At 42.3% G+C, this 14,204-nt stretch overlaps 3 protein-coding genes across 5 annotated transcripts; 2 read left to right on the top strand and 1 right to left on the bottom strand.

The window, feature by feature from the left end:
* The first annotated feature begins 820 nt into the window (after positions 1-820).
* Positions 821-2,221, top strand: LOC129754063 (uncharacterized). Its single transcript, XM_055749924.1, has 3 exons — positions 821-837; positions 902-1,631; positions 1,805-2,221. Exons 1-3 carry the CDS (start codon positions 821-823, stop codon positions 2,219-2,221), a joined length of 1,164 nt encoding a protein of 387 aa, XP_055605899.1.
* Positions 2,222-2,947: 726 nt separating this feature from the next.
* Positions 2,948-8,114, bottom strand: LOC129754515 (gustatory and odorant receptor 24). 3 transcript variants are annotated; one of them, XM_055750638.1, is made up of 7 exons: positions 8,006-8,104; positions 6,952-7,945; positions 4,771-4,948; positions 4,565-4,714; positions 4,067-4,507; positions 3,571-4,011; positions 2,948-3,132 (listed from the first exon to the last, which is right to left on the bottom strand). In XM_055750638.1, the coding sequence occupies exons 3-7, from the start codon at positions 4,939-4,941 to the stop codon at positions 3,025-3,027; spliced, it is 1,311 nt and encodes a 436-aa protein (XP_055606613.1). In that variant the 5' UTR covers positions 4,942-4,948; positions 6,952-7,945; positions 8,006-8,104; the 3' UTR covers positions 2,948-3,024. The 3 variants fall into 3 exon arrangements, with proteins under 3 accessions (XP_055606613.1, XP_055606611.1, XP_055606612.1); XM_055750636.1 differs by lacking the exon at positions 6,952-7,945 and having other exon boundaries at positions 4,771-5,092; positions 8,045-8,114; XM_055750637.1 differs by having other exon boundaries at positions 6,952-8,110.
* A 3,918-nt stretch (positions 8,115-12,032) lies between these two features.
* On the top strand, positions 12,033-13,708 carry LOC129754720 (hsp90 co-chaperone Cdc37). The gene is made up of 3 exons (XM_055750934.1): positions 12,033-12,204; positions 12,272-12,898; positions 12,965-13,708. The coding sequence occupies exons 1-3, from the start codon at positions 12,172-12,174 to the stop codon at positions 13,427-13,429; spliced, it is 1,125 nt and encodes a 374-aa protein (XP_055606909.1). The 5' UTR covers positions 12,033-12,171; the 3' UTR covers positions 13,430-13,708.
* The last annotated feature ends 496 nt before the right edge of the window (positions 13,709-14,204 follow it).

Raw genomic sequence — 14,204 nt, 5'->3', positions numbered from 1 at the left:
GGCTGGGATGATCCAGTTCCACCGGAGATCGAATCACTATGGACGAAATAGTTGGATGTGTTCCGAGAGATGGATGTGGTTGGAATCCCACGTTGCTACTTCCCAAATTATACAAAAGATAAGTATCAGACGTTGCAAATGCACATATTTGTCGATGCAGCATACTTCCGGATAGTTGACTGTGGACAGCCTCGATGTATTTTAGTATCTTCCAAGGCCAGAGCGGCTCCATTGAAGCCGTTATCAATGCCCCGCTTGGAGCTAGAAGCAGCAGTAATCGGTAGCCGAATGTCTAAATCAATTATCCAAGGACACTCTATTCCAATCAAGAAAAAGTTCTTTTGGAGCGCATCCAGCACAGTATTGTCATGGATCAAGTCGGATGCCATGAAGTACCGGCCGTACGTGGCGTTTCGAGTGGGTGAAATCCAAGAACTGACCAACGTTGATGGGTGGCGCTGGGTCCCTACCAAAGAAAACGTAGCGGACGAGGCGACAAAATGGGGAAAAGGTCCTTGTTTGAAATCGGATAGCAGGTGGTTCATCGGGCCAGAGTTCCTGTACCTTGCCGAAGCGGAATGGCCACAGAAGGTGGTTAAGCAAGTTGAGATCGTCGAGGAACTGAGACCAGTACATGCGCATCGAGAATGAAGGACCAGTTGTACGATTTAGGAAAGTTTTCCCAGTGGGAACGTCGTTTGTGAACCGTGTCGTTTATGTTCAGTTGGAGGAATTACGTTAGAAAAACTGGTCAGGTGAAAAAATAAACTACGGTAGGCGAATTGAGTCAGATTGACTTTCAGTACGCTGGAAGAGCTCTATGGCGTCTTGCTCAGAGTGAGGCGTATCCGGATGAAATCATCGTGTTGAAAAAACTCAAGTCTGATCCCAAAAACTCAAGCTGCAAACTAGAGAAAACCAGTCCTCTCCGTAAGCTGTCGCCGTTTGTAGACGAAACGGGAGTCGTTAGAATGCAGAGCAGAACCGAGTATTCGCCGTTTGCTGTGTATGTTGCCAAGTACCGCATCATTTTGCCCAAATGCCATCGTGTGACGGAGTTGCTAGTAGATTGGTACCACAGGAAGTATGCGCATAGTTACGGTGAGACCGTTGTGAACGAATTGCGGCAAAAGTTCTACATTTCTGAACTCAGAGCTGTTGTACGTCGGGTGGCGAATAGATGCTGTTGGTGCAAGGTATACAAGGCGAAACCGGAAACACCACGAATGGCGCCTCTTCCGGAAGAACGAATGACGCCGAGAGGAAGGCCGTTTTCCGTAGTAGGCATCGATTACTTCGGTCCATATTCGATCAAGGTTGGGCGATCCAACGTCAAAAAGTGGGTGGCCTTATTCACCTGTCTGGTGGTGAGAGCGGTGCACCTGGAAGCGCCCACATCTTTGTCAACTGAAGCCTGTAAGCGTGCTATACGCCGATTCATCGCACGCCGTGGACCCCCACTGAAGGTATTCAGTGACAATAGCACGAACTTTGTCGGCGCGAGTCGCGAGCTCCGGGACGAAATTAAGATGCTGAATGAAGGGTTAGCTTCGACGTTCACGAACGCGGAAACCGAATGGCTCTTCAATCCCCCTTGTTCTCCTCACATGGGCGGTGCGTGGGAGAGGATGGTGCGTAAGCTGAAGGATGCAATGAATGCTTTACATGAATCACGTTCTCCGACAGACGAAGTCTTTATCACTGTTCTTTGTGAATCAGAATCTACGTTAACTCCAGGCCGTTGACACACCTCCCCTTGAAAACAGCTGACCAGGAATCTTTGACACCCAACCATTTTTTGCAGCTTGATTCCCATGGTGCCAAACAATCCAAAAAGCGTCCAACCAGCGAACGAGAAGCATTGACCAGCGGTTGGAATCAGTGTCAGAAGCTGCTGGATACATCCTGGCAAAGATGGGTGAAAGAATATCTCCCAGCACTCAATCGAAGGACGAAATGGTACGATGACGTGAAGCCTATAGTACCCGGTGACCTTGTGTTCATAGCTGATAATGGTATTCGTAACCGTTGGATCCGTGGCAAGGTTGTACGTACAGTTCCAGGGAAAGATGGAAGGACGCGTCAGGCATTCGTCCAAACTGGAAACATGGGAATCCTGAAAAGACCGGTGGCGAAGCTGGCAATCGTAGACGTGAGAGAATCGGGTAAAGCTGCAGATCCGGAGCATCTTTACGGGGCGGAGGATGTTACCACGGATTAAACCATCGGTTGGTTTTAGAAGCTGAGCGTGTAGGAGGTGAAATGAGTAAGAAGAGGAAGTAAAGGATAGAAAAGAATATTTAAAGTAGATTGTCAGATATAGAAGAAGGAAGTAGATAGTCAGAAGTCAGAAGAGTTGAGAAGAAAACTGCTTTACTAAAAATCAACGTGGTTCAGCCGGAGTTTATATTCCTCGTAAATTGTAACATTTTAGTTAAGTTTGAAGTGGTGAATTGCCTTTAAAAACGATTTGTTTTCAACAGTAACAGCAACTGGAAAAAATCGTTAGATTTCGTTGCCAATATCGCATTGTGAAATTACATAAAATTTGCAGAATTGTAATCGCTAAAGCAATTGTTTGCCAAAGCATAAATTCAACCACGTTGATGTTTCGAGTTTGATTGTTGTGCGCCAAGAATTTATATTGACGCCGTGAGTATTTTTTTTTTCTTTCAAAACCTAAAATGTGTCCTAATCCAAAAACTAAATATTATCTACAGTTTTGTAGCCTAAATAAACCATTTTCGCTGACGGAACGGTGGTGTATTTTTTCGCGGCAACAACAGTATCAATAATTGCTATTCTCATTCAAAAAAGTCATGCATTAAAAGGTAAAATACCGAAAAAATTAAAAATATATTTATAAAAGTTTGATTTTGGTACGCTTGTGAAAAAGACTGTGATAACTATCACGATCATGAATCAAGCTGGTTTAAGTTTTGTCACTTTAATGTCAAAATAACAGCAATTTATATTAGGAAAATGTCATAGTTTTGTGATCAATTCTAAAGCAGTATTTTATTTTTAATTAGCTGAAGTTGAATTGCGTATCAGCATGGCACTGGGGTCATCCGGAATGCTGATCTGGAACTGCAACAGCACAACCAGGTAAGTCACCATTGTAGTTAGGAGCTTAAAATGAAAATGAACATTAGATGATGTTTAAAATTCATAAAATCAATAAGAAAGATGTGATCTCAGAAGAATGATCTTGTAGAGAAAACTTTACATATCAGTGTGAATTATTTATTGGAAGAATGAAAGTCAAGTTCAACTTTTCCGAGAATTCAAAGGACATGGGGAAAACTTCAACATCCATGAAATTTTATCCTATAATTGATTATCAGGGGAAAACAGCACATGATTCACTAATAAACCAAGGTTTAAAGAACCTCTTAGCTGAATAAAACTATGATTTCAAAGTAGTCGAAGATTGAATCTTCGACTACTTTGAAATCATAGCACATGATTGTTTGGAATTTCTATGATTGAATTTCTCCACTCTGATACTCAATTTCAATGCCAAAATGAGGTTTCAAATTCCAGACTTGGTAAGTAAGAACTACTTACCGACTTAAACAGCGTCCGATTGACATCGAAGAATCCGCCCAAATTGATGTTCGACGGATTCATCTCCGTTGCCCGCAAAAACATATTGATCTCGGTCTGCGCATCCGAATTCATCCAGCTAAGCTCAACCATCAACAGCTTCTTCTGAAAGTTTGTCCTAACGTTCCAGGAAGCATAATGCGCCTCGTCGCAGATGAAAAACAACAACCCAATGCTACAAAAAGCAGTCACGGCCAGACCGATGTCCTTGATACCAAAGCCCTCCGATATCTGAGACATCAAACCATATATCGAAAGCGTGATGATGAAAAACAGATAAAGGCAGAGGAATGTGAAAGTGTAACACGTGGAGAATCCGGTGTCCCGAGAGAGTTTGCTCAAGCGCAGCCACAAGGAACGATAATCGGAAACCATCGCTGCTGGTCCAACGTGTTTTAGGGCCTGTTGGAAGATGGTCCATTTAGAAGATGACCTACGATGTATCGAAGACTCTTACCTTCTGAAAATCCTCCGCTAGAATGTTGGCCGTTGTGCTCAACATTTCACAAGTCATGTACCAATAGCCTCCCATCATGTAGGTGAGTGTATCCAGAAAACAGTACGGAATGACCTGTAAAAGCTGAAACTCGACCATGGTCACGTGAGTTATGATCACAGAAGCACACGATAACACTGGCAGAAGTATAGCAATTACTAAGGATTTAGTTTTCAGCTCCAGTTCCAAATCATGTCCGGATATTTTACGGTATAACCTTTCGAAATCGGCCCAGTTATTGAGCAGATTGGACACCTTGTGAGTTTCGTACCACATAAGAGGAACAATCAAAATTGGTAAAATGTTAACGATGAACAAATACGCAATCACAGCTTCCTCGAAGCGTCCTTCAATCGTACGCACGATTACTATACGCTGTACCAGAATAAAGCCCACGTAAACCTAAAAATACGGATGAGATCAACTGAGAAGTTTTTACTTGATGTTGATTCAAAATACCGCTAAAGCTAGAAAAAATACAGCGCAATACATCATGGCCGGAGTCGCGAAGGCACACATGGTCACTCCAGGAGAAGGTCTCGTAAACGGAAACACTCCCAAAATCCGTAGCACATTGTAGATAGATTTTGTGTTATCATAAACGATATCCTTTGAAAAGAACAATTTTATCAAAAAAATTTAAAAATATAACAAATAACTCTTACCGTATTAACAATTTCGATTCCGAAAGCCTCACGTGCAGTTCTCGGTGGGAATCCGACTCGATTGCCGAATCCATTGGAACCCGGAGGTTTTAGTTCTGGATAAACTGGCTTCACATCCAGAAAAACCGGTCGCATCGATTTGGTTGGATCTAGTCCCTCGTAGCGGAGCATGTCCTGGCTGAAGTGGAGAGCCATTACTAGCACTTGCTGGAATTTCGCCCAATCCCAACGATAATCCAATCAGCAATGATATAAATTTTCTCAATCAGTTTGCTAAAACCGACAACAGCCGGGAAGGTCAAGGAAAACTTTTCACATCAGCCTGCATAATTTAAACAGAAAGTTGAAGTCAGTTCAACGCTACTTCTGCAAGTCAAAATTGCAGGAAAATTGCAGGTCGTAGAGAACTTATTTTCCATGAACCTTAGCTTTTGAATTTCCAGAGAGTTTATTATCAGGGACAACGTCTTTCACTAGCTTTTTCTTTTCTAGAGTTTGTATTTTTCGTAGAACATGAGTTCGATACTACACGTGGGCATTAGTCTGCTGCAAGCTTTGTATGGAAATTTCAAATTCTTAAATTTTTACACCTCCCATAACTTTTTTTGGGTATTTTTGCTGCCAGAAATAGCAATAAAAATTTTGGAAGCGATCCATCCAGTCCTGAATTAGCACACAAGTTTTAATTTTGTATGGAAATTTGTATGGGAAAAACAAATTTTCATTCAAAAATCGCCAGAGATGATCTGAAAGTTCCAAAAAATATATCTTTGGATGAAAAATGTTTCTTGATTTTTGCAGTACTTTTCATGTGAATAAAACATAAACCTAAATTGTATCCCGAAAAAGATATTCAATGTTATAAAAAAAAATTGTTTTCAAAATATTTTTTTTAACTTTATCGTTTTTGACTGCTTATTTGAAAGCTGTGTAAAAGTAGGATGGAAATAAAAAAACTCAAAAAACTGCTTTACATTACCAGAGAGTTTATTGATTTTTATAGCCTTTACAAAAAATTTCTTACAATCAATACTGATGTTATGAAATCGTTTGGTACATCTTTGTACCTGAAAATAATCACATTTTCGTAGATGACGGAAAGAATTAAAGAAACGTAAGCTATCAAAGAACGAAAGAACATAAGCCGTAAAAATCATGAATTTTTCGAAAAAGATACAACGGCTCACCGGCAGGACTTGAACCTGAAGCGGAGATTGCAGGTTCAAGTCCTGCCGGGGAGCCGTTGTATCTTTTTCGAAAAATTCATGATATTTACGGCTTATGTTCTTTCGTTCTTTGATAGCTTACGTTTCTTTAATTCTTTCCGTCATCTACGAAAATGTGATTAATTTCTTACAATTATTAACAGCTCTAGCAAGCAAAGTCTGTCATTTTTGAATATTTTTCAATAGATTCAGATTTTTTATATTGAAATGGTTATAACTTTTTTCATGAAATTTGTTGCTACTTGTCATGTTAGCAAAAAATAAAGCTTAAGAATAGCCAAAACCAAAAATCAAAGACCGATTTCATTTCAAGCTTATTTGAATTTTCGGGATGATTTAATGTGCTAAAATTTCTTCTAACTCAGGAATCAACCAAATCATCCAAAATTTTACAGTGATGCTTGGTGACACAAAAGGCATCGAAAAAACATATGGGAGCAAAAAGTCATTTTTTGCAGCGGTCTAGTGGGTATATGATTTTGAAAGGTAAGTGCAATTGAAGCCCTCAGAACTGATGGAGTCGAACCAAAGCATTCCGAGGACGGTGACGGTTGCTGATGGCAAGCAAGCAGTGGTCGAAGGAGTTGGCTTATGCAAAATGCTTTGCTATGGTAGCCAAGGTACCGAAAATACTTTGACATTGGGCGAGGTCCTCTACGTTCCTGATCTCCATATGAACCTGGTTTCGGTTGGCAAGCTTGTGCAGAAAGGAGCCGAGCTATTCTTCAATCAAGATGGTTGCACCATTTCGAAAAATAGTCGTATCGCAACACAGAAACGGGTTGTACCACATCCAGTTGGTGGAACGGGTGAATGCAGTCTCGGACCAGTGCAGTAATAAAAATTGCGTGTATGAATGGCATCGCAAGTTGGGTCATCGAAACATTGACGACATCAAGCGGTTGGCAAATCTGAGTTCTGGCATGGAAGTATACGATTGTGGCAATCAAATTACTTGCGAGGTTTTTTCGGCGGCAAAATGGCGAGGCTACCTTTTCCGAAGACGCAGAGGTCACCGAAACAAATTCTGGATCTGGTTCACAGCGACTTGTGTGGGCCAATGAACACGGCGACGCCTGCAGGGTGACGGTACTTCCTTACTCTTATCGACGATTACAGCCGCTACACTAAGCTGTATTTTCTGAGTAAGAAGTCTGGAACGTTGGAAGCTATCCAAGATTTTGTCCCTGAGATGAAGACGCAATTCGGCCGGCCGCCGAAGGTGATCAGGTCCGATCAAGGTGGCGAGTACCGAGGGCATGCGATGGCTAAGTTCTTCAGAAGCGAAGGAATCCTGCTTCAGATTACAACGGCATACACTCCTCAACAGAACGATGTCGCTGAGCGAAAAAAACGTTCGCTGGTCGAGATGGCGAAGTGTATGCTTTTGGAAGCTGGCATGGAGTACCGTTACTGGGGTGAGGCCATCAACACGGCCAATTATCTCCAGAACAGGTTACCAACAAAATCGATCCGTGAGACGCCATACGAACTGTGGCATGGAAGCAAGCCTGATGTGGAGCATCTGCAAGTTTTTGGTACAGATGCGCTTGTGCTGATCCCGAAAGAAACCAGATCGAAATTGGAGCCAAAGGCGAAGAAGTTGGCATTCGTTGGCTATTCTCAGCAACACAAAGCGTGGCGTTTCATCGACAGGAAAACTAAAAAGGTGGTCTTCAGCAGAGATGTGCGGTTCCTTACGACACAAGATGGTTCTTCGAAGAGGCTGGAATCTGAGAAAACCGAGGTCCAAGAGCTGCCACCGATGGTCCTCAATCCGATTGGCACCGTAGAACAACGCATCGATGAAGACAACGATTTCCGAGGTTTTAGTGATACCGATGGCGATGGTGATGGTCCGCTTGCAGACGAGAATGGCCAAATTCAGGAGTAGGAACTTGACGTTCAGGTGGAGTCACTCGATCTTGAGGAGGAGCAATCGAAATCCACTGAAAAGGTTGTGAACAGCAGAAAGCGGCGTTCCGAACGTTCAACAAAGGGTATCCTACCTGTAGAGACCTGGTTTATCGGATCGAAATCACGTTTACCTCGTCTCTGAATTCCCGTAACATTTTCCACACTCATCTTCCGCGCCGGTGTCAACAAACCTTCCCGTGCACACGCTCGGTCATAACTACCCGTTCCTTAGTCTCATGTAACATGTCGCATGGGCTCATTTTCTAATAGCGAGTAACAATACGTTTGGGCACGCCTCTACACTACCGAAGCGGTTTCGAGTGGTGGTCGCTCAAGAATCGTCGACTGATCCCAAGAATTATCAGGAAGCCTTGGGTGGTCCGAACCGAGAACTCTGGAAAGCAGCCATATCCGTCGAACTCAAATCACTACATCAGAACGGTGTCTGGGAACTTGCTGCGTTACCTCCCGGGAAAAAGGTCATTGGTTGTCGATGGATCTTCAAGAGGAAGGAAGACGAGTTCGGAAGGACGATCCGGTACAAGGCTCGTTTGGTGGCACAAGGTTTCAATCAACGCCAAGATTTGGATTACGACGAGGTTTTTGCTCCGGTAGTTAAGCAAGCTACGTTACGCTTACTACTGACAATTGCTGCTCGTCGTGGAATGCTGATGAAACACGTGAACGTGAAGACGGCCTATCTAAACGGTGATTTAGATGAAACCATCTACATGAAGCCCCCGCCTGGTATCTCTGCTGCAAAGGGACAAGTGTGCCATCTGCCAAAGTCTTTACGGTCTAAAGCAGTCGGCACGAATGTGGAATCTCAAGCTGGATGATGTTATGCGGAAAGCTGGATTCAAACCGTCGGAAGCGGATCCATGCCTCTATGTTCGGAATCAAAACGGAAAGCTGGCCTACATCATCGTATATGTGGACGATATGTTGGTCGCAACATCCAGCGAAGCTGAGTATCAACAGGTTATGGGCCCAGCACTAGTGGAAAGCAGAGTTCCGAAAATCAATCAAAATAAACACTCAGGATACGATTCTTATTTGAAACATTCTGACTGTATAATAGGAAAGCGCCTCTCGCAACTGCTTCGCCCGACTGGTATGCAATCTCGATCAGCACTTCACTCAGCAATGCCAACCGAGTCGCATCTTTCAGAGTCATATGGTTTTGCAACTACATATCGCATATCGGAGATGAGTGAGACACAAACTGATCCATTCTGAATGTCACTCACTCAGTATCCGCCTGGTTTCCTTGAAATTGAAAACACGGCGGAAGTGAACATCTTTCCCTCACAAACACAACTACAATTTGATTTTATTATTACTGGTGTAAAAAAACGCTGTAAAATCAAATAAATTTATTAATTGGCTACGTTTAAAATCAAACAACATTTGCTAATGATCGGTTGCATGTATCACTCACTCACTGCCTGAACCATTCACTCCTGATCCTAGACCAACATGATTCGCCGTATGCATCGCTCATTGGTGAGATTCCAATTTGATTTTCGGAACACTGGTGGAAAGGAGGAGAGAAGTGGAATCGGCAGCGGCAGGAGGGCGACCCGGGACCGTTTGGTAGTGAGTCGAGCCTCGAAATCGATTGGAAGTGCGTTGAGCCTGGGACCGTTCGGAGGCATCGAGTCGGGAATCCATTCGGAGGTGATCGACCTGGGAATCCTTTCGGTGGCGTCGAAACGGAAAACCAAGCCGGGAATCCATGTGGTGGCTTCGAGCCGGGAATCCATGCGGAGGCGTCGAACCTGGAATCGGTCGGAGGTGTCGAGCCAGGGATCCAATTGGAAGGTGGTTTAGCCTGGTATCCAATTGGAAGACAGTCACACCGGAAATCCGTCCGGAGGTGTCGATCCTGAAATCCGATGGAAGGTTGTCGAGCCGGGAATCCGAAGAGGGTCGCGAGCCGCTGGGAAGGCGAAAAGCCTTGAGGATAGGCTACGAACTACTAGGAGCGTCAAGCCGACGGAAGGTTGTCGTCGAGCGAACCAAAGACCGAAGGATGGTCGTCGAACGAAACCTGGAGAGGGTCGTTGAGCTGAAGGCGATGAATGTGGTCCGGCGCGGTGCATTGCTAACCGGCGAACAGCGTGTGTTGAAAAGGAGTGTTGAGATTCGTCTCATCGAAGTAATCGATGAGATGAATAACAACACACGCATGTTAGTGTTATCATTAACAAACAAATTATTGTAACTATGGTTCCCTATGAATCTCTGGGGAACAGACTAGTATAAATAGAACGCAAAGTTAAAAATAAAGTCATTCCAGTTTTAACCTTCAAACAGTTAGTTTGTTATCTCCTTTCCACTCCGAAAGTGCTCCCTGCTGATGGCTCTCAAGGAAACTGTGGAACTCAAGCTTCATCAGAGAGGTGGCTCAGGTGAATTAGAAGGATGTGCCGACGCAGACTGGGCAAGCACGGTACAAGACCGGAAATCCAACTCAGGTTACCTGTTCCGGCTCGGTGGCGGTACCATTCTGTGGGGAGCCAAGAAACAAACATGCGTGGCTCTTTCTTCAACCGAAGCGGAATACATATCCCTTGCTCAAGGGTGCCAGGAACTACTGTGGTTGCGGAAGCTGCTTCTAGATTTCGGGGAATCGGTGAAAGGTCCAACTCGAATGAAGGAAGACAATCAGAGCTGCATCAAATTGGTAACCAGAAGTAGCGGAAAAAGGTCCAAACACGTGGAAACCAAGTACCACTTCACCAAGAACTTGGCGGAACGAAAGGTGATCTCTCTTGAGTATTGCCAACAGAACTGATGCTGGCGGACATCTTGACGAAACCGTTGAACCGTGTCCGTTTGGAACAACTGCGAGCGAAGATGGGACTCCAACCAACATGTGCTGAGGAGGAGTAATGGAGTACATCCAAGCAATCATTTAAATAAACAACACACGTCAGTTGGAGGGTATAAAAGGGGGAGAAATTAAGAAAATAAATCATTCTAGTTTGTACCATTCAATAGAACAGTTGTTCTTTATTCTACAAGCACCTCTAACAAGAACCACAAGGATGTAAGTTCCAAAACCATCGATTCTGAGTTAGGTACACAAATCGATTCTTCTTTTCTTAATTCACATCTGGTGCAAACTTAGTTTTTTTTTTAATTTTTTAAACACTTATTTGATTGAATTAAAACTGCTCTAATAAAAAATATATGATAAATTGAGCATCTCGACAACTTCAAAGCGCGTTTTCGCGAAACTATCATTTAATCGCTTACATCCTGTAGAGGATAGATGAAATAACAGAAAAAATTTAGCGATGAAAGGAAACACATTTATGTTCAAACAGTTTATAATATAACATATAAAAAGGTTTGCAAATTTATCGTGTACACAGAAGCGTGCAAGAAACTGCCACTGTCTTGAGAATGTTGGCGTTGAGTGTTTTTAGCATTGTATGTGCATCTGGTGCAACTCTTTTCTCCATCAAGATTTTTCGTACTGTTTATCTCCTTTCTCCATAACGTCGAAACAAATTTTAAATCCTTCTTGTCACTTGGAGTTGGAACATCATAACAATAATAATTTTCAATAAAGTGGAACAAATTGGACAAAAGCTAGCATGCAACAAACTTTCATACAATCTAAATTGCACAAAAAAAAAATGAGTTTGTTTTAGATCGAAAATTTGAAAATATTTCAAATACAAAGGTGATACAATTCCCACCGTCTACAGTTTGACTTTTGTCCTTAAAACTGTTTGAATTTTCGATGAATTTATCAAATTTTCAATAAAATACCTTAAACTTTATCTATTTCCCCCTTCTGGATTTTCAGAGAAATCGATGGGGAATTTATTTGTTCCGGCCTAATACGTATACATATAAAAGTTAAAATGATCAGGATTAGCAATAGCCGACCAGTGTTTTCATTTTTGCCATTTTTTGTTTATATTTTGAATTTGCATTTCCTTATGGAAAAATTTCGATACTAAAAAAAAGTTTTTCCAAAACGAGCATCCTAACAAACAATCTTGTTCACCCTGTTGTTAAAAATGTCGTCAAAATCAGTTGGCTATTTTATTCAGTGCATTTTTGCACGTGAGAAAATTTTCAAGCTGTCAACAAAAAATTGAAAAACCTCACGCTTTGTTTTGTATTCGCATCGAAACATTCTAGAAAAAAACGGAAGGATACGCTACAAAATTTTCTTATCTCGTGTTTTTCTCACGAATAATTTCGAAATTTCACAGTAATTGTACAAACAAAAGCAATGGTCGACTACAGCAAGTGGAAAAATATCGAGGTGAGTTGTTTTCTGTGGACAAATACCTCGAGAAGTATAAATAACGATTTCCTGATTTTCCGCATAGATTTCGGATGATGAAGATGACACTCATCCCAATATCGACACCCCGTCTCTATTCCGATGGCGTCATCAGGCTCGGGTCGAACGGATGAAGGAACAGGAAGAGGAGAAGCAGAAAATTACCGAAAAGAAAAAGACCACGGAACAGAAGTTGAAGGAGTTGAAGACTAAAATTGATCACAAGGAAGGAAATCTGGATGAGCTGAAAAAAAGCCTAGAGGAGCTGGAAAAGGAACAGAAACGCATGAAGGATGCGGAAGAGGAGCTCAAGAAGAAGGAAAAACTGCAGCCGTGGAATGTCGATACCATTAGTAAGGATGGATTCCAGAAGACGGTCATCAACAAAAGTGCTATTAACAAAAAGCAGGAACTGACGGAAGATCAAAAGGAGATGAACCTGAAGGATTTCATCAAAAAGTACGAGAAAATACTGAAGCAATACGGAATGATGCAGAAGTATGAAGATTCCAAAAAGTTCCTACGTGACAATCATCAGCTGGTTTGCGAGGATACTGCAAATTATCTGGTTATCTGGTGTATCGAACTGGAGATGCAGGAAAAACACGAACTGATGGCTCACGTTGCCCATCAGTGCATCTGTATGCAGTACATCATTGATATTGCAAAACAAGTGAGTCGATTGGAAGCTTAGTAATGTAAAAACATTTGAATAACCTTTTCTTGTGTTGTCTTACAGTTGGATGTTGATCCGCGAGCCTGCGTTGATTCGTTTTTCCAGCGCATCCAGGTTGCCGATGCTGAGTACAAGAACCAGTTCATTGCGGAGATTGAAGCCTTCAAGGAGCGCATTCGAAAGCGGGCCGAGGAAAAGATTGCGATTGCGATCGCTGAACAGGAAGAAGAAGAACGACTGGCCAGATTGGGACCGGGTGGTTTGGATCCGGTGGAAGTGTTCAATACGCTACCCAAGGAGATGCAGGACTGCTTCGAGTCACGTAACATTGCCATGTTGCAGGAGGTTATTGCCAAGATGCCGGAGGAGGAAGCTCGCTATCATTTGAAGCGTTGCGTTGATTCGGGCATGTGGGTGCCAGATGGTGGCAAAAAGGCTGAAGGCGAAGAGGGCGGTGCGGAAGCGGAAGCCGAAGGGGAAGCCAGCGCCGAGGAAACTACAGAAGCAGACAAACCGGCAGCCATATAATTTAACATTTAAGGAAGAGACATACTTTTAGATATGTATTTCCTTCTGGCAGGGATAGTATGAAATAACTTGATCAGTATCATTTCTGAATCCTAAAAGAATTTTGAGCATTGGCTTTCTTTTCGGATGAAATTCCTTCCATCAAACAACCACATGTGAAAGATTAGCAGCACCGTCTTCTATAAATTTGAACAAACAAATACTGTCTGAATCATACATTTTATACTAGCAATATTCTATTAATGTATGTTGAATAAATCTCGTGTATTAGTAACAAAACGGGTTGAATCGGTTTTCTTTGCCCGAACGAAACATCATTGTACGAGACCAGGATTTGAAAATAATATATCCAAAATTATTTGTGATCGATATAGTCCTATTTGCCGCTGATAGTGTTCGTGATATTATGCTGGTTGTTCCACCAACACTTTTCAGTTTTGGGACAATTAACCTTAAAAACGACCATGTTCGTTGACCGGCTGTTCATTTTTTGTACCGAGAGTTTTTGAGGTTAATTGTCCCGTCTCATCTGTACACGCTCAGCAAGTGTGCGTATGAAATGTCAAAAACAACTCTATTAGGCTATTTGTTAGTTTTTTACATGAACTATCTCAAGTTTGAATCAAATAAGAATTCGATTTGCTAATCGATTTTCGATTATGGTTTTCGTTAAGTTGTTGAAGAAATTTCTTTAAGGACCGTTAAAATTTAATGCCGTTGATTATACACATAACACACGACCCTAAACTATAATCGACATGCAGGCGCTCTCTTG

The sequence above is a fragment of the Uranotaenia lowii genome, chromosome 3 (genome assembly GCF_029784155.1).
Source record: "Uranotaenia lowii strain MFRU-FL chromosome 3, ASM2978415v1, whole genome shotgun sequence".
In the NCBI taxonomy this organism is placed as follows: domain Eukaryota; kingdom Metazoa; phylum Arthropoda; class Insecta; order Diptera; family Culicidae; genus Uranotaenia; species Uranotaenia lowii.
This window is presented reverse-complemented; position numbering and strand designations above follow the sequence as displayed.